The following is a 26298-nucleotide window of genomic DNA, read 5'->3' on the forward strand; positions in this document are numbered from 1 at the left end:
CAAGTGGATTTATTTATTTTTTCATTTTTTAAAATACAGATGTGAAGTAGCAATTCCTACTCTTCACTCTTTACACATTACAAAAATATAAAGTTGTCTACATAATAGGAAAAGTTGTCAAGGAGAAACTTTTTTGGTATGTTTTCAAATTTATCTTGGCTGTTAGACATTTTTTGTTATTGAGTAAGTGATCAAAAATTTTGATGGCAGCATTTGCACTTCTTTTTGTGTGAAAGACAGCCTTAATATTGAATAATGAATGTAATTTTTTTTGTCTGGTATTGTAATTATGTACATCATTGTTCCTTGAGAGCTGTAATGGGTTATTTTGAGTAAATGTCATGGGGAATAAATATACTGTAAAGGAGTAGTTAGATTGCCTGACTCCTTGAACAGGTGTCTACATTATGTTTGTGGGTGGGTATCACATTTTATTCTTACACTGTGATTTTGAGCAATGAATACTTTCTCTCTTAAAAATGATTTGCCTCAATACATTGTTCTAAATGACATGACTGAATGAAAATACACAAAATATGTTATCTTACTGATTTGTCTGTCCTCAAGATTTGCAATGATTCAAAGCGCAAATGTGGCTGAACTAAGTTGATTTACAAGTTCCAGAGTGTCTCTCTTTCCAGTTTAAATTGTCTTTAACATGGACACCAATAAAATTTGAGGACAGCAACTCAGTTATTATTTCCTTACCAAATGCTACACTTATAATTGGTGTAATACCTCTAATGTGCAGGACTGAATATCATATGCAGATAACTACTCCATAATACTTTTAAGAACATTATTTACAGTTTCTTCCATTGCCGTATATATGTTTTGATTGGTTACGATATTAGTCATTTGCAAAAATAATTAATTCTCTTTGTTGTATATTAGACTGAAGGTCATTTACAAATATAAGAGACAATCTTGAACCTACAACTGAGCTATGTGGAAATCTATAGGTGATGTTTCTCCGTTCAGAAGAATATTTTTTTGCTTATTTTAGTTAAATTATTGAATACAACTTTTTGGAATCTTTTGGTTAGATATGATGGTACCCTGTAGTTGCCTGTACCATCAATTCCATGAAACCTCAGTTTATCTGGGAGAAAATGGTAATTCACACGATTAGATGCATTAGATAAGTCACAGAAAATATCAGCCAATGCTGTTTTGTTATTTAATACTTGTAAAATTTGGTGAGTGAATATTAAAATGATGTTCTCAATTCAGCAATTCTTCTGAAATCCAAACTGCAATTTACTGAGGATGTCATTTTTGCTCAGGTGGAAAGCTGTTTTACATCACTTCCTGATAAATTTTAGGAAGAGACGTCAGTAACGAAAGTGGTTGGTAGTTATCGATATCTTTCGTGGCAACTATCTTATAGAGAGGTTTAAAAATGATGTCTTTCAAGTTCTCTGGACAAAAATACCATGAGTTAATGACTCATTTCATATTTCAGAAAAGACAGTGCTTATTACATGGGAGAAAGTGTTTCAACTTAGGGTGCTGGTACACATTCCATAAGACATCTTAATAAGCAAATTACTCTAGACTTTAACATATCTCTTTCTGCACCAAATGTGACAGTGTACACATTACAGAAGACATCTTAATAAGCAAATTACTCTATACAGGTCAGCACATCTCTTTATGCATCAAGATTGACAGGATGCATGTTGGCATGCAGTCAGAAACGTCATCATCTTTCAGTGATTAAAGCGTGGGAAGAAGACTGTCATGGCCGATGACCTACACTTTGTGTTGGTACATGATGATGGCAGGGGATGATTATGTGAAAACTACAAGAAGTGACTCATCTTGTTTCCCAACAAGAGAGAAGTCATCTTGTGTGGGAGTGGCTTATGTGATATGAAATAGGGCTCTTGATCCATTTGCCATTGTTTCTCACAATACAGTGATACAGTAATGTACAGTTAAATTGGCTTCATCTGTTTGTTCACCTTCAGTAACCTGCATGCAACTGCAGTTTCAAAAAGCCTTTGCACAACTCTTGATATATGAAATGAAAATTAAAACACCTGCAGCCATCTCTTTTGCATTTAATCTGTTTACACAAACAGTTTTGGTGTTCTATTACACTATCTTCAGGCTCCATGGCCAATGTAAATTTGGAGGAATCCAATGTCAGGTGCAGTCATATTAAATAACTGGTGTCCATAGATCTCTGATTTACGTAACGCTATCCCTTTGTTCATCAACGAATGACTTGCTGGTTGATGAATGAAGTGATAGTGTCATGTAAATAAATTAAATACAGAAACAATTGCTGCAGGTGTTTTAATTTTCATTTCATACTGAACAGCAGAAGTCCTCATAACCATGTGCAACAAGGACGAACATACAAAAACTCCTGAATTATGTCAGAAAGTTTTGAGGAACATTCCACAAATCTGAGAGAACCTGTGTGACAGCTGTATCACCTGAACTCATTGCAATTGGTCATATCTTGTCTGTCATTAAGCAAGATGCACCTGCCTTGCACCTGTCTCTACCAGTGTAAATGAGTTGTCAGCAACATTTGAACATGATGGATTAAGATATTACCCCAGTTCTTTTAGCATCTTGTGGAATACATTCTGTGATGCATCACTGCTGTCATTGATTTGTCTTTCTTCAGAACCATATTTCAGTGGCAGCTGTTTATCTTCACGAAGGCATTCACATTCCTTATCACTTGTGACTGTGCGTTGAAATGTGGCACTTGAATTTCCATAAGGAAAGGCAGTTCTGTGCTCACCAATCCTTCGGCAGTGTTAAAGTTCCTATTCAGCTTTTCCTCAATATTTGGAAGCTGAGATTATATGTTTCAACCAATGGAACCTCAAAACCATCACACATGTTGTTCATCCACTATTAGAGGACTTATTGGTCCAACTATTCCCTCTCTTTCATCAAATGGATGAACTCCTGTTGATGAAAGTCAGTAAATGTGATTAATGTTTATGTAAGAGAATGTGCCTCTTGGTAAATCCAAGTGAATTTACTCTATTTTAGGTCAAAAAATACACTCCTGGAAATTGAAATAAGAACACCGTGAATTCATTGTCCCAGGAAGAGGAAACTTTATTGACACATTCCTGGGGTCAGATACATCACATGATCACACTGACAGAACCACAGGCACATAGACACAGGCAACAGAGCATGCACAATGTCGGCACTAGTACAGTGTATACCCACCTTTCGCAGCAATGCAGGCTGCTATTCTCCCATGGAGACGATCGTAGAGATGCTGGATGTAGTCCTGTGGAACGGCTTGCCATGCCATTTCCACCTGGCGCCTCAGTTGGACCAGCGTTCGTGCTGGACGTGCAGACCGCGTGAGACGACGCTTCATCCAGTCCCAAACATGCTCAATGGGGGACAGATCCGGAGATCTTGCTGGCCAGGGTAGTTGACTTACACCTTCTAGAGCACGTTGGGTGGCACGGGATACATGCGGACGTGCATTGTCCTGTTGGAACAGCAAGTTCCCTTGCCGGTCTAGTAATGGTAGAACGATGGGTTCGATGACGGTTTGGATGTACCGTGCACTATTCAGTGTCCCCTCAACGATCACCAGTGGTGTACGGCCAGTGTAGGAGATCGCTCCCCACACCATGATGCTGGGTGTTGGCCCTGTGTGCCTCGGTCGTATGCAGTCCTGATTGTGGCGCTCACCTGCACGGCGCCAAACACACATACGACCATCATTGGCACCAAGGCACAAGCGACTCTCATCGCTGAAGACGACACGTCTCCATTCGTCCCTCCATTCATGCCTGTCGCGACACCACTGGAGGCGGGCTGCACGATGTTGGGGCGTGAGCGGAAGACGGCCTAATGGTGTGCGGGACTGTAGCCCAGCTTCATGGAGACGGTTGCGAATGGTCCTCGCCGATACCCCAGGAGCAACAGTGTCCCTAATTTGCTGGGAAGTGGCGGTGCGGTCCCCTACAGCACTGCGTAGGATCCTACGGTCTTGGCGTGCATCCGTGCGTCGCTGCGGTCCGGTCCCAGGTCGACGGGCACGTGCACCTTCCGCCGACCACTGGCGACAACATTGATTTACTGTGGAGACCTCACGCCCCACTTGTTGAGCAATTCGGCGGTACGTCCACCCGGCCTCCCACATGCCCACTATACGCCCTCGCTCAAAGTCCGTCAACTGCACATACGGTTCACGTCCACGCTGTCGCGGTATGCTACCAGTGTTAAAGACTGCGATGGAGCTCTGTATGCCACGGCAAACTGGCTGACACTGACGGCGGCGGTGCACAAATGCTGCGCAGCTAGCGCCATTCGACGGCCAACACCGCTGTTCCTGGTGTGTCCGCTGTGCCGTGCGTGTGATCATTGCTTGTACAGCCCTCTCGCAGTGTCCGGAGCAAGTATGGTGGGTCTGACACACCGGTGTCAATGTGTTCTTTTTACCATTTCCAGGAGTGTATTTACAAATATATGAAGAGTACTGAACAAGTTGTGTATTTGGTTCTTGTTAATGGATATAGTTTGATCAGTAAAATGACTGCCTTTACTGTTCCATTGAATTGTAATTTCGTTGTTTAGTGATTATCTGCTATCATGATGTGATAAAATTGTTTAGCACATGCCATCTCACTAACTTGCTCTGTTTGTTTTAGGATTATGAAGTTCAAGAAAAGCATTTGTCTCAATTGTCCCACACTGTTGAGCAGTTGGAAGAAGGCTATTGCATGGCACGGCATCAGTTAGGTCTGCTTTATGGTCAGTGCCTAGCAAATTCAAGGCAAGGTGCTCTAAAGAAATGTGCTGATGTTCCATCTCCAACAGATGTTAAAAAAATGTGGAATTCCGAAAGTGATATAAAAGTGCGGCATGAGATTATGCAGTTGAATCATCAACAGGTACACTATGTTACATGTATTTAACTTGACAACTCTGGAGCTGTTTCAAATAAAAATCTGTGTTATAGCTTATGTGGCAAATCCTTTATTTACCTAGGGCGTATAATAATGCCATAGCTCAGTAAAATCCCCGTGAAGTGTAATGTGTATTTCAGCTTACTAGAAGTGTGTGAATACATCTTGAAAATAAGTATTTTTCCTGGAAGTAAGCTATGTTAAAAACTCATTTTTCAACAGTTGATGAAGTTCTCTTTTCATGTGATATAAGTAGTTTTGAATTACTAGCAGCATAAAAAGTTGGCACTCAGCAGCCCTTGTCAGCTATTAATGTTTACATGGTGAAGGTGATTATTGAGGAGATCATCTTATGTAGCACTGGTGATTGATGTTCTGCTATCTATTTAGTGTTTCAAAACTACACCTTATTCATCATGACAGAGAGAGAAAGATAACTTGTTTCTTCTTATCAGTATTCAAACATGGGTCTCTCCCCCCTGCAACAGTTCTTCTTACAAATCCACATTTTCAGCATCAAAATACTGCAAAAGATTCCTACCAGGTACCAATAAATTCATCTTTCAATTCCACTGTTATTTGGTATGGCAGGCATGTTATGACATTGCAGCACATTGAGGATGATGTGTTGCATACTAGTGCAGGAATGCCTGGCTCTTTTGCATCAACATCTACATACATACTCTGCAAACCTCTGTGAAGTGCATTGCAGAGGATACTTAGCATGGCAGAACATTTCTGTCATTTATATTTGTGCATTGAATTTCATTCTTACAGAATACTTTCACCTTTTCTGTTTGATAATTTCATACATCTTGCCCTGGATATAATTTTCGTCCTGTGTGTGTCTTCCTTCTTAAGGCCCCAGCATACTAGTGATGGATTGCTCTCTTCAACCCTGCCAGACATGAGCATTTTATCAAGCAGTGTCATCCAGTATTTTTAATGCCACTCTCATAAAGGTCTGCTGTGGAAAATGAACTGTTATGTTTAGCAGCAGGGGCAGTTGATGTCTGTCTGTCCACTAATGCTTGCAAAAAAATTAAATTAGAAAAAAATGAGAATTGTAATTTATTAAACTTGTTTTGAAACAATTTTCTTGGGAACTGTTGGTTACGTTTCACAACATATTTTTCATTTACACAAATTATGTTGTGTACATTTTTCTTGTTCGTGTTTCATTAATACTTCTTAACACATTGATGATGGGTCCTGGAGATCTCCATACTACAGCAGCCAGTGGTGACTGACGGGGCACAGAAATCTCTGTTTGCGTATTGCCAGTTGTATTCTCTGTTGGGTGAAGTTTGAACTATTAGCTGGCAAGGTGTGGAGTAAGAAGAGTATAGATGCTAGTGTCGGTATATTTGACCTCTTGTATGATCTTGATAACTATGAAATCTCTAAGTACACACACACACACACACACACACACACACACACACACACACACACACAGACCTGCATGTAAGGAAGAGTAGGGTCTGTGGGACAATAATGACCAATAGGAGACTTTCACCTGAGTTTTCAACTGCTGTAAACAATCTCAAGCGAGGAGAAAGCATGTACAGCTGGAAAGGAGATATGGTTTTACAAGGTTGGAAAGACAAGCAGATGGGGCAAATGGTTAGCAGTGTACATCCAGCTATGATGAAGAGTGTAGAAAGCTAGAGAGGTGTTATGAAGAAGCCTGATTGTATCCTTCAGAACAGTAACTACATGAAGGGTGAGGACAGAGCAGCCCAGTATTTGTTCTACGACTGTGTCCTGAGAAAGACTGTCAAATGGAGCAAGAAGGCAGTCCTCTGGCTGATCAGCTTGTGCTAATCATTGCTTTCATGGTGTATAGAACATAAACCCATGAAAAGAAGATGAAGAACAAGTCATTCCTGTTGTATCAATGCAGCAGCCAGAAGTGAATGCTAAGGGGACAACGAAAGAGAAGACAGAGACCCCAGGAAAACTCCTACATCTTGAACATCTTAAACAGGACCATCTTCAAAGACTCAGAGGATATGAAGAAACACAAACTGGAGGCAGCTTTTGGATCAGGGATCAAGAAATATCAGTCCAACTCCGGCAACATTTCAGTGCACCTAACTTGAGGAAGGAAACCCACTGCTCATTATGCAAGGTACCTTTTCACAGGGAAATGTGCTTCATGAAGTACCACACATTGAAGAACTACCAGAATCTCTTGTGTGTAGGATTTCTAAGTTTGAATGTAATACGATCAGTAGAATAGAACATTAATTGCACTCTAAAATCAACTGGTACACAAAGGGTGTGAATAAGACATCTAGCTGGTGGGTTATGATGATTATATGTACATGAAATTTACAACTACATCACAGTAATAGTTTACAAAAATTTTCTGCCTGCATTAAAAATTATTGTTTCATAATGCGAAGAAATGTTTTCTTTTCAAACACCAAAAGTATAAAATAAGATGATACAAATTTATTTATGGGTAGATGCAGAGAGACAATAGCAAAAAAGAAAAAAAAACTGTTATGTATAGACTACTGATGGTACTGAAAGGAGACCAGAGAACCTGCAAGACAGCTATTTTATGTGGGCTGCATGCAAGTCAGGCAGCACACAATAACTGGCCTCTGTGGTAAGTTCGAACAAAACTGTCTGGTCCTTAATGTGTTAAGTAGTCAATTTGTATTTTTTTAAATTAGTCATTTAGTTTATCTGCAAGTATTTACACAGTGCTTATGAATTATTGAAATGTCATCAAATGCAGTACAGCTGGTTCACATTACTCTTGTTGTAAATTGTATGAGAGGGAGTTAGATTATACTAAATGACAAGAGACTGAAGTACAGCTGCAGAGCAAGTATGACCTGAACATTTATATTAAAATCTCAACTTAATACATAATTTTGCCACATTGTGCCGACTGAACACACAGTTTTGACTGTGTGATTTGCCAGCACAATGTGTGTGTGTGTGTGTGTGTGTGTGTGTGTGTGTGTGTGTGTGTGTGTGTGTGTCTGTACACTCCACCTTGTTAAAGGATTCATCCGAAAGCTAGCAAAGTATTCATTCTCTTAGTGTGCCTGTAAGAGACACAACACCTCTACTATTCAGTGAGTGGTCCCCTTTACTCCTACATTTTCTTTGATTCCTACATTCTGCCAGAACTTTCCTTACCATATTTGAAATATCCATTTAAAATCTCCATTTACTCTTATCTCTTTCTGCTGAGAAGTTGAAATCTTTAATAATGTTTCTAGTTGTGTCATAAAAAACCAAAAAATCATCACATGGTCCTGTATTTATGAACTTTGCATTAATTTCTACTCTGACAGCACTAGATTCAAAATGCTAATTACTGCAAAATCTGAGGATACCACTGTTTTTACATGAACTCTGATGGAAAAAGAATCCCAACACCAAGAAATAATTAGTGCAGAGTAATGAAATTTTAGGAATAAATGTGCCTGGGTAACACATTTCAGCGATTAACATCGCAAGTTCAAATGTTAATGTATGTGCAAGAAAAGCCATTACAAATGTGAAAGGCTGGCACATTAACAACCTGTGTAACTGCCAGAAAGTTGAATGCAAGCATGCAAAGGTGCATGCATTGTGCTGTACAGGTGCTGGATGTCAGTTTGTAGGATGCAATTCTGTGCCTGTTGCACTTGGTCTGTCAATGCAGGGACAGTTAATTTTGATTGTGGATGACACTGGAATTGTCATCCAATGATGTCCCATATGTGCTAGACTGGAGACGGATCTGGCAACATGTCGACACTCCGCAGAGCATATTGAGTCATAAGAGCAGTTTGAGGGCAAACATTATCCTGTTGGAAAACACACCCTGAAATGCTGTTCATGAATGACAGCACAACAGTTCGAATCACGGTGCTTGGGATAACCACGAGAGTGCTCCTGCTGTCATATGAAACCGCACTCCAGACCATAACTCCAGTGGTAGGTCCAGTGTGTCTTGGCTGCAGACAGATTGGTTGCAGGTGCTCACCTGTCCTCCTCCTAACCAATACAAGACCATCACCTGCACTGAGGCAGACCTGTCTTTCATCAGAAAACACAACAGCCCTTCATTAAGCTCATGCTTGACATCACTGAAGTCGCAAATGGTGGTGATTTGAGCTGAGAGTTGAATGCAAGCTACAGGGCATCTGGCTTGGAGCTATCCTGATTTGTATCAGTTCATTGTGCCAGTGTGGTGTCAGCTGCTGCTTGAATTGCTGCTGCAGATGCAGTACGATGCCCCACAGTCATATGCCGAACAGAACGGTCTTCCCTCTTGGTAGTGCCACGTGGCTGTCTGGAATGTGGTCGTCTTATGATCATAGCTTTTTATGGCTCAGCACTGATAGCAGTCATGTACAGTGGGTACATTTCTGCTCAGTATTTCTGCAGTATCGCAGAAGAAACATCCAGTTTCTCATAGCCCTGTTACACAACCTTGTTTAAACTCTTTGAGCTGTCGATAATGGCATCTTTGTCATCTAAAAGGCATTTTTTACTACCATCTATTAACTGTGTCCAGTTTCAAAGGTAACTAATGCTCATGACCATTACAGTGCTTATTTAATACAAACCTGATTTTCATCCTTTTAGTGGTGCTACTGGCTTAAAATCTGAATAGACATCATCTTTCAGATGTGAAAACAGAACTACCAACTTTTGTTCGTCTTGCACAACTCGTTCTTGGATGTTGGGATTTTTTTTTTTTCTGTCAACAGTAACACCAGCTTCCACTTTACTTTTCAGAGTGATTTGTGCTCCCTGAATGACTGTAAATTCTAATGCAAAGTTCTTACTCTATATGAGCATAGAAAAAGAAATAAAACTGCATAACATCACTGAATATCCAGAGAAACATATTACATCCAGGCAGCTATACCATCACATGTTATATGTGATTCGTCAGATTGCACTCACAATCGTTCACTGCGAGCTGTAATTTGTCCACAGATGTGCAGTCCATCAGATTGCATTCCAAACATTCAGTGATCGTTCACTGTGATCTGTGACTTGTCCACAGACATACGATCCACAAACATATTTCAGGACCTAGCGAGAGATTTCTGCAATCCGCCGCACCTGTTAGGCACTTATAGTGAGTTCTGAAATTTTAAATAATTTCTTTTCAGTTTTTCCTAGTTTGCTTCAATTCTACTTGTGACATCATCTGTGTCATTCTACTTCTGTCTTAATTCAGACTTTATCCTCTTTGCTATACCTTCTAATAAATGGATTTTTATACCTGCAAGCTTATTGGTGAACACCAGTCATTTGTTGTTGATGATACCCAAAGATAGAGTATACCTACAAATCCATCTGGTAGCTACACTATTAATATTTGTTTGTCACATTATGTGAATAACTACCTATATTTGAAATGGTCTGTATATATATCTCCAGGTCTTGATGTGCAATTTTTTTTCCTAACAGGAAGCCATGCATCAACGTCTTTTGTTGCTCCAACAGACTCCAGTTGATGCTAGTCCTCTTTCTTCATTGGAGATGGCGTCAGAAATTATTAAACAGCTTGCTGAGAAATTAAAGATTGTAATTGGAGTAAGTAACTTACATTGAACATGATTTTTCATTTCTTGATTGTATTCCCAGGTAAATATTTTAGCTGTTTTAGTGCAGATATGAGAATGATAGGAATAGGATTGGGGAGAAGAGAAGTTTGTGGCACAACTTGACCAGAAGAAGGGATCGGTTGGTAGGACATGTTCTGAGGCATCAAGGGATCACCAATTTAGTATTGGAGGGCAGCGTGGAGGGTAAAAATCGTAGAGGGAGACCAAGAGATGAATACACTAAGCAGATTCAGAAGGATGTAGGTTGCAGTAGGTACTGGGAGATGAAAAAGCTTGCACAGGATAGAGTAGCATGGAGAGCAGCATCGAACCAGTCTCAGGACTGAAGACCACAACAACAACAACAACAATGAGAATGATATTTGTAAGAACTTTTATACTGTCATTGGCTAAATGTTATTCAACACACAATTAGTGACATCCTGCCACATCACGTTGAATCAGAAAATGCTTCTAACATTCTTATTTCCAATATGATTGCTTTTACTGTTGCTCTTATTGGAATATCTTATTTGGCAAGGGACATGCTATTGTTGGAAAATATTTGGCAAGGAACATAGATCAGTGGATGTAATTAGTGGAAGATGTTTTTATGCTTTTTTTGGTGCATGACAGTGATGATATGTCAGTGGAATAATAATGTTTTCTCAGTTGTACGTGGGCAGTGAGGCCGTAAGAAATCCAAGACAGCTCAGCGTTGTTAAACTAGTTATAGTACAGATTAGTGTCCTTAATCAGTGGTTGAGCAGATCAGTACCTCTTTTTTGTCTAAAGGGACAAAAATTTATTTTAATTTCAGACTCACAGGAGTATAGAAGCACCATTACTTCAGAAGTCTTATAATTACCACTGTTTTATGTTCAAGTCACTGTACATCACATTTTAACTAAATTCATTTTATATGCTGTGAATAATATAACAATTTGAAATCACTAAACTCACTTATACTAAAACACCAAAGTGCATGGAGGTAACTCTTGATAGAACTCTGGCTTTCAGAGAGCATCTAACAAAAACAGCCAACAAATTGAAGACAGGAAACATCATCATTCAAAAGCTATGTGGTACAACCAAGGGAGCATAAGCACCCACCCTACATTCTTCTGCCAAATATTGTGCACTGGTTTGGCTAAACAGCATATATGCACAAAAGATAGATGTCTAACTAAACAGCGTCATGAGAATAATTACTAGCATTATTAAATCAACACCTACTGTATGGTTGCCAGTACTAAGCCACATTGCATTCCCTCAACTTTGCTGCATAAATGCTGTTACAAATGAGTACAAAAAGATCATCAATAGTAAAAATTTACCAGTTCGTCAAGATGTTGATGATGCAAACCTTAACCGACTATGCTCTACATGACCACCAACAACACCAGTAAGGATCACTGTAGAAGATGAGTTCAACATTCCTAATGCATGGTCTCAAGAATGGACTGGACAACAAATTTTAGTGACTGTAGGAGGATACATGATGACTCAGACAAAATTTGTAGTTGGTGTGATGAATGGCAGCTAGCTCAAAATGTAGAAATATTTAAGTTAATGCGGATGAGTAGGAAAAACAAACCTGTAATGCTTGGATACAGCATTAATAGTGTCCTCCTTGACACAGTAATGTAGTTTAAATATCTGGCCATAATGAGCTCAGAGATTTTAAATGGAACAAGCATGTGAGGATTGTGGTAGGGAAGACGAATGATTGGGGAGTGTTGGGGATCTGCACCAGATCAGATTAAAGGAAAACATTGAAGCAATTCTGGGGCAGGCTGCTAGATTTGTTGCCAGTAGGTTCAAACCATGTGCAAATGGCACAGAAATGCTTTGGGAACTCGAAATGGGAACATTTTTTTCAAGGAGCACTATTGGGAAAATTTAGAAAACTGACATTTGAAGCTGATTACAGAACAATTCTACTGTCGTCAACATATATTTTGCGTAAGGACCACAAAGATAATACAAGTGAAATTACAGCCCATACAGAGACATGTAGCGGTCGTATTTCCCTTGTTCTGTTTGTGAGTGTAACAGGAAAGTGGTACATGGTAACCTCTGCCAAGCACCGTATGGTGACTTGCAGAATATCTACGTAGATCTAGATGTAGATGAAAATATTAATATGAAGTGTATCACCCAAAAACCACTTGGATATGATGTGCCACACAAAACATGGTCAATGATAAACTGAATTAGAACCAAAAACAATAGACGTGCTAATTTTTTACACAAATGGGGTAAGCAACCAGGCCCACTTTGTGATTGCTGAGAATGGAAAATCATCAGACATATCAGAGAAGACGCCCCACAATATCATATGGTGATGGTAGGCCAGAAGACTTCCTGCTGGTGCTCCAAAGTCGATAGATTACATAAATGGTCTAGATGTTTGTTCACAAGATTTTATATCACAAATATTAAGCTCTACATTCTGTGTATTTTTTCATTGTATCAAAAAGCCATATGATAAATAAATAAACCTGGTAAGAAGCACTCTTGATCTTGGTTTATGGCAAATCCTCCATTTTGGCTGACAGTTGGGCCAGTGTGTTGTCTGGATTACTTTGCAATCTGTTTGGAGGAGGTAGGAGGGATTTCAGTAAATGACAGAATTCCTATGGTAGCCTTGCATGATTAATCTGGGAACAGTACACAATTTGCATTTTCTTCTAAATTTTTGTTATATATCTCTCTTATTTCCTGTAAAAAGCAACTGTAAAATCTGATCTCTTCTGAGTTGTAGTGTACATGCACACATCTGTTGATAACATTGACTGTTAAATCTTTTCAGTTTTTTTGAAATATTTTTTTTAGATATATTTATGATAAACTGTATTTATAAAGGAACTATAGATCAACACGCAGGCACACTAAAAAATCTGGAATATCAGTAGTAATAATAATAATAATAATAATAATAATAATAATAACAAGCACAAATAGAACATGAACTGACACACATGTTAGATATAGAAGAAAAATTTCAGCTGACATATATAGAATACAAAGACACAAATACAGACATTAGACCATTCTTGCATAGACCACCAAATAACCCACAAGTCGAAACAACAATAACAACTATCAACACAATCATACACAACAAAATAAATGAAAATACAACTATGGAAGAGTTACAACTACTGATGTATGTAGGAGCACTCACTACACTAAATATGCACACTAGGCAGAGATCAGAACCAACCAAGACACAGAAGAAACCCACAAAACCAGCATGGCAACACAGGCTACAGATCAGAATAGAAAAACTGAGAAAAGACATTGGACAGCTAACACAATTTATAAGAAATGAAATATCAGACAAAAAACGAAAAAGGTTAGGTAAAATCTCACAACAAGAAGCGATAGAGCAGTTAGATAAAAAGAAGCAGAAATTACAAGCATTGGCCAAACGACTTAGAAGATACAAAAAAAGTAAAAATAGAAGGAAACAAAACCAAACATTCAACACAAACCAAAAAAAATTTTACCAGACAATAGATAACACACACATTAAAATACACAATCCACCAAACATAACAGACATGGAACACTTCTAGAGCAACATATGGTCAAACCCGGTACAGCATAACAGGCATGCACGGTGGATACAAGCAGAAACAGACACAAAGAAGATGATACCACAAATGCCTGAAGTGATAATTTTGCAACATGAAGTCACCCAAGCAATTACTTCTACTCACAATTAGAAAACCCCTGGAAAAGATAAAGTAGTAAATTTCTGGCTAAAGAAGTTCACCTCAACACATTCACATCTAACTAAATTATTTAACATAATAGAGGGAAACATTCCACGCGGGAAAAATATATTTAAAAACAAAGATGATGTGACTTACCATACGAAAGCCCTGGCAGGTCGATAGAAACACACACACACACACACACACACACACACACACACACACACACACACACACATACATACACACAAAATTCTAGCTTTCGCAACCAATGGTTGCTTCGTCAGGAAAGAGGGAAGGAGAGGGAAAGACGAAAGGATGTGGGTTTTAAGGGAGAGGGTAAGGAGTCATTCCAATCCCGGGAGCGGAAAGACTTACCTTAGGGGGAAAAAAGGAAAAAAGGACAGGTATACACTCGCACACACACACACACATATCCATCCGCACATACACAGACACAAGCAGACATTTGTAAAGGCAAAGAGGTTGGGCAGAGATGTCAGTCGAGGCGGAAGTACAGAGGCAAAGATGTTGTTGAAAGACAGGTGAGGTATGAGCGGCGGCAACTTGAAATTAGCGGAGGTTGAGGCCTGGCGGATAACGAGAAGTGAGGATGTACTGAAGGGCAAGTTCCCATCTCTGGAGTTCTGACAGGTTGGTGTTAGTGGGAAGTATCCAGATAACCCGGACGGTGTAACACTGTGCCAAGATGTGCTGGCCGTGCACCAAGGCATGTTTAGCCACATGGTGATCCTCATTACCAACAAACACTGTCTGCCTGTGTCCATTCATGTGAATGGACAGTTTGTTGCTGGTCATTCCCACATAGAAAGCTTCACAGTGTAGGCAGGTCAGTTGGTAAATCACGTGGGTGCTTTCACACGTGGCTCTGCCTTTGATCGTGTACACCTTCCGGGTTACAGGACTGGAGTAGGTGGTGGTGGGAGGGTGCATTGGACGGGTTTTACACCGGGGGCGGTTACAAGGGTAGGAGCCAGAGGGTAAGGAAGGTGGTTTAGGGATTTCATAGGGATGAACTAAGAGGTTACGAAGGTTAGGTGGACGGCGGAAAGACACTCTTAGTGGAGTGGAGAGGATTTCATGAAAGATGGATCTCATTTCAGGGCAGGATTTGAGGAAGTCGTATCCCAGCTGGAGAGCCACATTCAGAGTCTGATTCAGTCCCGGAAAGTATCCTGTCACAAGTGGGGCACTTTTGTGGTTCTTCTGTGGGAGGTTCTGGGTTTTGGGGGATGAGGAAGTGGCTCTGGTTATTTGCTTCTGTACCAGGTCGGGAGGGTAGTTGTGGGATGTGAAAGCTGTTTTCAGGTTGTTGGTGTAATGGTTTAGGGATTCCGGACTGGAGCAGATTCGTTTGCCACGAAGACCTAGGCTGTAGGGAAGGGACCGTTTGATGTGGAATGGGTGGCAGCTGTCATAATGGAGGTACTGTTGCTTGTTGGTGGGTTTGATGTGGACGGACGTGTGAAGCTGGCCATTGGACAGATGGAGGTCAACGTCAAGGAAAGTGGCATGGGATTTGGAGTAGGACCAGGTGAATCTGATGGAACCAAAGGAGTTGAGGTTGGAGAGTAAATTCTGGAGTTCTTCTTCACTGTGAGTCCAGATCATGAAGATGTCATAAATAAATCTGTACCAAATTTTGGGTTGGCAGGCCTGGGTAACCAAGAAGGCTTCCTCTAAGCGACCCATGGCTGTTCCCTTTAATTGTTGGTATGCCTGGCCTTCAAAAGTGAAGAAGTTGTGGGTCAGGATGAAGCTGGCTAAGGTAATGAGGAAAGAGGTTTTAGGTAGGGTGGCAGGTGATCGGCGTGAAAGGAAGTGCTCCATCACAGCGAGGCCCTGGACGTGCGGATTATTTGTGTATAAGGAAGTGGCATCAATGGTTACAAGGATGGTTTCCAGGGGTAATAGATTGGGTAAGGATCCCGGCGTTCGAGAAAGTGGTTGGTGTCTTTGATGATGGATGGGAGACTGCATGTAATGGGTTGAAGGTGTTGATCTACGTGGTTTTAACGTCTTAGTTCATCCCTATGAAATCCCCAAACCACCTTCCTTACCCTCTGGCTCCTACCCTTGTAACCGCCCCCGGTGTAAAACCTGTCTAATGCACCCTCCCACCACCACCTACTCCAGTCCTGTAACCCGGAAGGTGTACACGATCAAAGGCAGAGCCACGTGTGAAAGCACCCACGTGATTTACCAACTGACCTGCCTACACTGTGAAGTTTGCTATGTGGGAATGACCAGCAACAAACTGTCCATTCGCAAGAATGGACACAGGCAGACAGTGTTTGTTGGTAATGAGGATCACCCTGTGGCTAAACATGCCTTGGTGCACGGCCAGCACATCTGGGCACAGTGTTACACCGTCCGGGTTATCTGGATACTTCCCACTAACACCAACCTGTCAGAACTCCGGAGATGGGAACTTGCCCTTCATTATATCCTCTCTTCTCGTTATCCGCCAGACCTCAATCTCCGCTAATTTCAAGTTGCTGCCGCTCATACCTCACCTGTCTTTCAACAACATCTTTGCCTCTGTACTTCCACCTCGACTGACATCTCTGCCCAACCTCTTTGCCTTTACAAATGTCTGCTTGTGTCTGTGTATGTGCGGATGGATATGTGTGTGTGTGCGAGTGTATACCTGTCCTTTTTTCCTTTTTTCCCCCTAAGGTAGGTCTTTCTGCTCCTGGGATTGGAATGACTCCTTACCCTCTCCCTTAGAACCCACATCCTTTCGTCTTTCCTTCTCCTTCCCTCTTTCCTGACGAAGCAACCATTGGTTGCGAAAGCTAGAATTTTGTGTGTATGTATGTGTTTGTTTGTGTTTCTATCGACCTGCCAGCGCTTTCGTATGGTAAGTCACATCATCTTTGTTTTTTAAATATATTTTTCCCGCGTGGAATGTTTCCCTCTATTATATTCATATCATTAATTTGAACCCAAAATCACGTTTGTTATTGTCACTGTTGCATTTCGAAATCTTTTCTGTCATCTTATTTTCTCTTTCTGTTTTTGCCAGTAGGTTCACTTTGTATTCACCTTCTCCTTTTTACCGTAATCTACTATACAATTTTATCCCGCCTATATATACTCAATAATACGTAACCCACTTCCAAACCATAACCAAAAAAATTTTTTCCCCCGCTTTCAACACTACCGCCGCTATAAAATCCACTGTTTCTAGTTCACAAACAGTTCCTTTCACCTATTAAACAACCATTTCGGGTAGTTCTAATAACTTTCGCTTTATTTCCATTTTTTTTTTTTTTTTTTTTTTTTTTTTTTTTTTTTTTTTTTTTTTTTTTTTTTTTTTTTACACACACATCATTGATCATTTTTAGCCACTTACCACAGGTTTTAACGTCATTATTTCTTCGTCAGATAATTGTTAGCCTCATTCTCATAATCTGCCACCACAAAACCACTCCTTTTAATACATTTACACGTAATATTTCGAAATTTTCCCGAATTTCTCCACCCTTTAACGTGTTTTGGCGGCAACACAACCACCTAACCTTTATGCACATCGTTGTCTACCAACCCAAGTTCACCACAGGATCAACACAGCCCAGCTTTAACCAACACTTTTTCGCCTTTTTTCACACTAGATCTTGCTTTCTAGTTCACCTTTCTCTCTCCCCACATATATATATATATATATATATATATATATATATATTTTTTTTTCATTTCAGCCTCATGTTACACTTTCCACCTTCTAATACCATGTCACCCTCACAACACCCCCACAACGACCCCATTAAGTTTTATTTACATTCCCTCCACAAACATGCCTTCGCCCTAGCCAGATTACGCTCCCATATTTTATTTTCTCAGGCTTGTCTGACATTTGGCATTACCCCCAAAGGCCTCACACTTAAAGTTCCCATCTCTGGCTGCAACCCTTCTTTCCATCAGTCCCTATACCAGTTCCAAACTGAACAATCCATTGCCCTCACCCACCTAATCCTTCATCTACACATCGACTCAGCCAATGAACACACCCGTCAACTCCTATCCTTATTAAAAGTCCTCAGTCTTTCCTCTCCCGCATCCACACCCGCTGTTCAAAGCATCCTCCTACAGGCCAACCGCAAATTAGAACAGCATGCCACCCTCCACCTCAAAAAATTATCCAATCTCCTGGTTTCCCACCTCCGGAAAGGCAACTCACTCACCCTTCACAACCTTTCCAGCAAACCTCAACCTCCTCCTCATTGCACACAAATCCAGTTGCTCCCATTTACTCAATCTCCCACTTCCAGCTCCACTCCCTCCAAAACCTCAAAATTCCAATCAACGCAATCTGGAACCACAACACCCCAATTCAGTAGTTAACCTTTCCTCCAAACCTCTCTCCCAATCCGAAACCTCTGTCCTATCCAAAGGCCTCACCTTCAGCCCCACTCCCAGATTCAACCAAACAGCCCTCGTCAAAGATTTACTGTCCTACACTCGGACTCTCTGCTGGAAATATCACTTTGCCACGAAGAAAAATGATCCTAATCCTACTCCTAATGATCCAACTCCCCAAGACACTATCCAAATTGAACCCTGCCTGCAACAGTTCCGTCCTCCGTCACAGCGGGACCCACCCCCTCTTCCTCAAAATCACCCTCTCCAAACCTTCCAGGAATTTCTGACTTCCAGCCTTGCTTCTCAATCCTTCTTAAAAAACCTTAATCCTACTCCCAACATCACCACTGCTGAAGCCCAAGCTATTCGTGATCTGAAGGCTGACTGATCCATCGTCATTCTTCCGGTGGACAAGGGTTCCATGACCGTGGTACTTGATCGTCGGGAGTATGTGGCTGAGGGACTGCGTCAGCTTTCAGACAACACCACATACAAAGTTTGCCAAGGTAATCCTATTCCTGATGTCCAGGCGGAGCTTCAAGGAATCCTCGGAACCTTAGGCCCCCTACAAAACCTTTCACCTGACTCCATCAACCTTCTGACCCCACCGACATCCCGCACCCCTACCTTCTACCTTCTGCCTAAAATTCACAAACCCAATCATCCCGGCCGCCCCATTGCAGCTGGTTACCAAGCCCCCACAGAACGTATCTCTGCCTATGTAGATCAACACCTTCAACCCATTACATGCAGTCTCCCATCCTTCATCAAAGACGCCAACCCCTTTCTCGAACGCCTGGAATCCTTACCCAATCTATTACCCCCGGAAACCATCCTTGTAACCATTGATGCCACTTCCTTATACACAAATATTCCGCACGTCCAAGGCCTCGCTGCGATGGAGCACTTCCTTTCACACTGATCACCTGCCACCCTACCAAAAACCTCTTTCCTCATTACCTTAGCCAGCTTCATCCTGACCCACAACTTCTTCACTTTTGAAGGCCAGGCATACCAACAATTAAAGGGAACAGCCATGGGTACCAGGATGGCCCCCTCGTACGCCAACCTATTCATGGGTTGCTTAGAGGAAGCCTTCTTGGTTACCCAGGCCTGCCAACCCAAAGTTTGGTACAGATTTATTGATGACATCGTCATGATCTGGACTCACAGTGAAGAAGAACTCCAGAATTTACTCTCCTACCTCAACTCCTTTGGGTCCATCAGATTCATCTGGTCCTACTCCAAATCCCATGCCACTTTCCTTGACGTTGACCTCCATCTGTCCAATGGCCAGCTTCACACGTCCGTCCACATCAAACCCACCAACAAGCAACAGTACCTCCATTATGACAGCTGCCACCCATTCCACATCAAACGGTCCCTTCCCTACAGCCTAGGTCTTCGTGGCAAACGAATCTGCTCCAGTCTGGAATCCCTAAACCATTACACCAACAACCTGAAAACAACTTTCACATCCCACAACTATCCTCCCGACCTGGTACAGAAGCAAATAACCAGAGCCACTTCCTCTTCCCCTAAAACCCAGAACCTCCCACAGAAGAACCACAAAAGTGCCCCACTTGTGACAGGATACTTTCCGGGACTGGATCAGACTCTGAATGTGGCTCTCCAGCAGGGATACGACTTCCTCAAATCCTGCCCTGAAATGAGATCCATCCTTCATGAAATCCTCCCCACTCCACCAAGAGTGTCTTTCCGCCGTCCACCTAACCTTCGTAACCTCTTAGTTCATCCCTATGAAATCCCCAAACCACCTTCCTTACCTCTGGCTCCTACCCTTGTAACCACCCCCGGTGTAAAACCTGTCCAATGCATCCTCCCACCACCACCTACTCCAGTCCTGTAACCCGGAAGATGTACACGATCAAAGGCAGAGCCACGTGTGAAAGCACCCACGTGATTTACCAACTGACCTGCCTACACTGTGAAGCTTTCTATGTGGGAATGACCAGCAACAAACTGTCCATTCGCATGAATGGACACAGGCAGACAGTGTTTGTTGGTAATGAGGATCACCATGTGGCTAATCATGCCTTGGTGCACGGCCAGCACATCTTGGCACAGTGTTAGACCATCCGGGTTATCTGGATACTTCCCACTAACACCAGCCCGTCAGAACTCCAGAGATGGGAACTTGCCCTTCAGTATATCCTCTCTTCTCGTTATCCGCCAGGCCTCAACCTCCGCTAATTTCAAGTTGCTGCCGCTCATACCTCACCTGTCTTTCAACAACATCTTTGCCTCTGTACTTCCACCTCGACTGACATCTCTGCCCAACCTCTTTGCCTTTACAAATGTCTGCTTGTGTCTGTGTATGTGCGGATGGATATGTGTGTGTGTGTGCGTGCGAGTGTATACCTGTCCTTTTTTCCTTTTTTCCCCCTAAGGTAAGTCTTTCCGCTCCCGGGATTGGAATGACTCCTTACCCTCTCCCTTAAAACCCACATCCTTTCGTCTTTCCCTCTCCTTCCCTCTTTCCTGACGAAGCAACCATTGGTTGCGAAAGCTAGAATTTTGTGTGTATGTATGTGTGTGTGTGTGTGCGTGTATGTTTCTATCGACCTGCCAGTGCTTTCGTATGGTAAGTCACATCATTTTTGTTTTTAAATTATTTAACAGTTACATTGCAGACCCATATACATTCCCTGATACACTTACACATGGATTACTTATCTGAAACCTAAAGATCAAGCAGACACAGCAAACCCAACTAAATATCGCCCCATAACATGCCTATCAACAATATACAAAATATTAACTTCAATCATTACACAGAAATTAATGACACATACAACACAGAACAAAATTATAAATGAAGAACAAAAAGGTTGCTGCAAAGGAGCATGAGGATGTAAAGAGCAACTGATAGATGCAGAGGTGACATATCAAACTAAAACAAAACAAAGGTCGCTACACTACTCATACATTGGTTACCGAAAAGCTTTTGATAGTGTACCCCACTCATGGTTACTACAAATATTGGAAATATACAAAGTAGATCCTAAATTGATAAAGTTCCTAAACATAGTAATGAAAAATTGGAAAACCACACTTAATATCCAAACAAATTCAAATAATATCACATTACAGCCAATACAGATTAAGCGTGGAATATACCAAGGAGACACATTAAGTCCTTTCTGGTTCTGCCTTGCTCTGAACCCACTATCCAACATGCTAAATAATACAAATTATGGATACAATATTACTGGAACATACCCACACAAAATCACACATTTGCTATACATGGATGATCTAAAACTACTGGCAGCAACAAATCAACAACTCAACCAATTACTAAAGATAACAGAAGTATTCAGCAATGATATGAATATGGATTTTGGAACAGACAAATGTAAGAGAAATAGCATAGTCAAGGGAAAACACACTAAACAAGAAGATTACGTATTGGATAACCACAGCAACTGCATAGAAGCGATGGAAAAAACAGATGCCTATAAATATCTAGAATACCGACAAAAAATAGAAATAGATAATACAAATATTAAAGAAGAACTAAAAGAAAAATATAGACAAAGACTAACAAAAATACTGAAAACAGAATTGACAGCAAGAAACAAGACAAAAGCTATAAATACTTATGCTATACCGATATTGACCTACTCATTTGGAGTAGTGAAATGGAGTAACACAGACCTAGAAGCACTCAATACACTTACATGATCACAATGCCACAAATATAGAATACATCACATTCATTCAGAAACAGAAAGATTCACATTAAGCAGAAAGGAAGGAGGAAGGGGATTTATCGACATAAAAAACCTACATTATGGACTGGTAGACAATTTAAGAAAATTCTTTCTAGAACGAGCAGAAACTACCAAAATACACAAAGCAATCACTCATATAAATACATCGGCCACACCACTGCAATCTCATAACCTCTTCTACAACCCTTTAGATCACATAACATCAACAGATACGAAGAAAGTGAATTGGAAAAAGAAAGCACTACATGGCAAGCACCTGTATTATCTAACACAGCCACACATCGATCAAGACACATCCAGCACATGGCTAAGAAAAGGCAATATATACAGTGAGACAGAAGGATTCATGGTTGCAATACAGGATCAAACAATAAACACCAGATATCACAGCAAACATATTATTAAAGATCCCAATACCACAACAGATAAATGCAGACTTTGCAAACAACAAATAGAAACAGTAGATCACATCACAAGCAGATGTACAATACTAGCAATTACAAAATACCCCAGAAGACATGACAATGTAGCAAAAATAATACATCAACAGCTTGCCTTACAACATAAACTTATAAAACAACACGTTCCCACATACAAGTATGCACCACAAAATGTGCTGGAGAATGATGAATACAAATTATACCGGAACAGAACCATTATAACAGGTAAAACAACACCACATAACAAACCTGACATCATACTCACCAATAAAAAGAAGAAATTAACACAACTAATCGAAATATCCATACTCAATACAACAAATATACAAAAGAAAACAGGAGAAAAAATTGAAAAATACATCCAACTGGCTGAGGAAGTCAAGGACATGTGGCATCAGGATAAGGCTGACATTATACCAATTATACTATCAACTACAGGAGTCATACCACACAATATCCACCAGTACATCAACGCAATATGGCTACATCCAAACTTATATATACAACTACAGAAATCTGTAATTATTGATACATGTTCAATTACCCGAAAGTTCCTAAATGCAATGTAACATATACTGTACGGTTAAAAGGAAGTCACGCTTGATCAAGGTCCGCGTCACTTTCCATTTTTGACCAGACATAACGTCTGAGAAAGGAAAGAAATAATAATAATAGCAATAGCAGCAAATACAGCCCCATTGTTTATTGTGCTTGTGTGTGGAGCCAGATATTCATATTTTTCTCTTCATAAGGCTCTCTTTACTGGAGGAAAAAAATTTCTGCTGCTGATGTTGTAGTCCCGTTTTATTTTTATGATTCAACAAGAAAGCCATTGATATTTTATTACAATTTTTTGACATGAAAATTGTTTAGAAATCAATGCACACAAATCTGCATCAATCAAGGATGCAGACAGTACGTCTTCCAGACAGGATCACTGTCTTCTTTAATAAAGGCATTAAGTATGTCATTTCTATGATATATTTATATAATAGATCTTACACTCATTCAAAACTGAATTGGATGTAACTTCTGTTTGGAAAGAGAAAGCACTCATTTGTCCTTGATCATGACCAGGTCATGGGTGCACTCCAACTTACAGCTGTTAACATTACATCTGTTGCTGAACATATTGTACTCACTCCTACTAAAAAACATATTGTTGAATAGGCAGTTACTTTTAGTTAATTGCTGGTTTATTTCTTTTACTTACTTACTTACTGCACCTGTACATGAATGTTCTTTTTCAGCCTGTGATCATGTTGACTTTTTTTGTTTTATAAATTGCCAATTTTGTAAATTATTGGTTGTATATGCCCTGCCTGCCATAACAATGTCAAACTAAGAGAGGAAAGTTATGAAAACCATCTGTGTGTGACTCATGTAGATTTTTTGGTGTGTTAGTGTGTTGCAGCTTTTGCTGTATTACAATGTACAGTTTGGAGATTGGCCTTGGGCTAAACAGCCTAGGAAATTGCCCTAGGGCTGTCTTTTTTACCAGGTGGACACAGGTTCAATCCGATTCTGGCTACCCTCTCTCTATCATAAGATAGAGTACTGCATCTTAAGTTATGCAAGGAACCTAATGTATCGGTTTCAGATTATATATAAGCAGTATATCACATAAATTTATACTGTACTCTATATTTGTAGTTTTCATTTAATATCAACATATTTAAATGACTAACCAAGGCCTAAGTATGCCCACTAGTTAATGTTTACACTTCCTTTGTGATTGAAAATAAGTACTTACTTCAGTAGTTCTGTAAATGTTTGATAATCATTTTATTTTGCTAAGCCTTCCTTCTCTAGGTTACTCTGTGGTGAACCAACATATCTAACTGTCTTTAGCCAGTGCTGTATTTCAAGAGATGACCCAGTGTGATTAATTAATTTAGGCAGTTACATCAACTGAGAATAATATAAAATATACACCATTGGTTCTTGTGTCCTTGGTATAATGAAGATAATATACATATACTGCTTACACTATCTTTTGTGATGCTAGACTATCTTTCTGCATAATTATTTCTTTTCCACATCTGGTAACTCATTTTTAGAGATGCAATATCTATTTAAATTTTAAGGATGGATAAAAAAAATCTACTCCCCAGGCGGCTGACAGAGAAAACACAGCCAAAGTATTTAAATATGCAAACTTTTAGAGCTTGTGGTTCCTTCTTCTGGCAGAAGGATTGAAGGGGAAGGATGATGAGTAATGAAAAAGGACTAGTGAAGCTTAGATAATCGGGAGAGTTCAGAAAAGTCGCCCAGAACTCCAGGTCAGGGGAGTGTTACCGGACGGGATGAGAAGGAAGAACTGGTTGTTGGGGACTGCACTGGATGAGATTTGAAAACCTGAGAGTTTAAAGGTGGAAGATAGGATACTACGCAAGACAGAGATTACTGCCAAAACATCGTACAAGAGTTAATTACGGTGGAAAGCTAAGTGCATTATATGTGGTAGAGATGAGGAGAAATAGACAGGTAAAATGAAAGATAAAGGAAACTAAAAAGGGAGTAAAGAAAGGAATAATTACTCAGAAGAAATGCTGATATCGAAGAAATTAATGTAAATTACGGCCAGGTGGGTGGTGGGAACCAAGGACATGTTGTAATGCCAGTTCACAAAATGTGTTTTTACTAGTTACTGACCCAGTGACATTGAAAGTGTCCTGAACATAGTATCTGTGTTACGGGATGTTTCTGAGTAATAATAGTCAGGGTTTCATATCTTGTATTGCATGTCAAATGGCATGTGTACTTATGGTCTTAAATTGGGGTTTTAATGGACATTTTGTTTATGTCATGAGTGGTTGGTAGATTGTTCTTACAATTATTTTGCATTGTCATACTTTCTTAGACTTATATTTATGCATGTTTGTTGACAGGAAAAGCGTGAGCTAGGAACACTTACTTCAACTGTTGAGAGAAATCAAAATGAAGAACTTCTAAGTGCCGCAGTGAAAAGTAAGTCCCCAATAGACACCACACTTCTTCTTCTTCTTCTTCTTCTTGATCATCTCTAAAGTATTGCTTCATTGCTGGGCTTCAATAATTTCATGAGGTAATTGTAATACTTATAAATTTAAATGTTATAAATCCTTTCTGATAATATTTGTCCCGAGAGTAATCTTGTCTAATGTGACTATTAACAATACAAACAAGAAGATTCTGAACTGTGCTGCTGTAAAGAAATGCTGAAAACGAAATGGATAGGTTGACTGGTTAATGGAGAATTATTGAAGCAAATTATGGAGGAAAGAGCATTGTGCACAATTTGACTAAAAGAAAGAATCCATTGATAGGATGCATCTTGAGGTATTAAGGAAGTCAGTTAGGTTATGAAGGGAAATGTACTGTAGATAGGCTTGTGTGTGTGTGTTTATTTATTTATTTGCTTGTTTGTTTGTTGGGGGGGGGGGGGGGGGGTAAAAATTGTAGAGGGAGACCAAGGCTTGACTACAGTAAATAGGTTCAAAGGGTGAAGACTGAAACATTTTTGT

General features: G+C 40.2%; 1 protein-coding gene across 1 annotated transcript in view; it reads left to right on the plus strand.

The window, feature by feature from the left end:
- The window catches only part of LOC124713594 (centrosomal protein of 290 kDa-like), a 189970-nt gene that overhangs the window by 84034 nt on the left and 79638 nt on the right, over nt 1-26298 (plus strand). Inside the window, exons 16-18 of the mRNA XM_047242958.1 lie at nt 4650-4892; nt 10347-10472; nt 25684-25762. Of these exons, the coding sequence (XP_047098914.1) occupies nt 4650-4892; nt 10347-10472; nt 25684-25762 (448 nt within the window). The remainder of the gene's footprint in view (nt 1-4649; nt 4893-10346; nt 10473-25683; nt 25763-26298) is intronic.

Source organism: Schistocerca piceifrons, chromosome 1 (genome assembly GCF_021461385.2).
Source record: "Schistocerca piceifrons isolate TAMUIC-IGC-003096 chromosome 1, iqSchPice1.1, whole genome shotgun sequence".
Lineage (NCBI taxonomy): Eukaryota > Metazoa > Arthropoda > Insecta > Orthoptera > Acrididae > Schistocerca > Schistocerca piceifrons.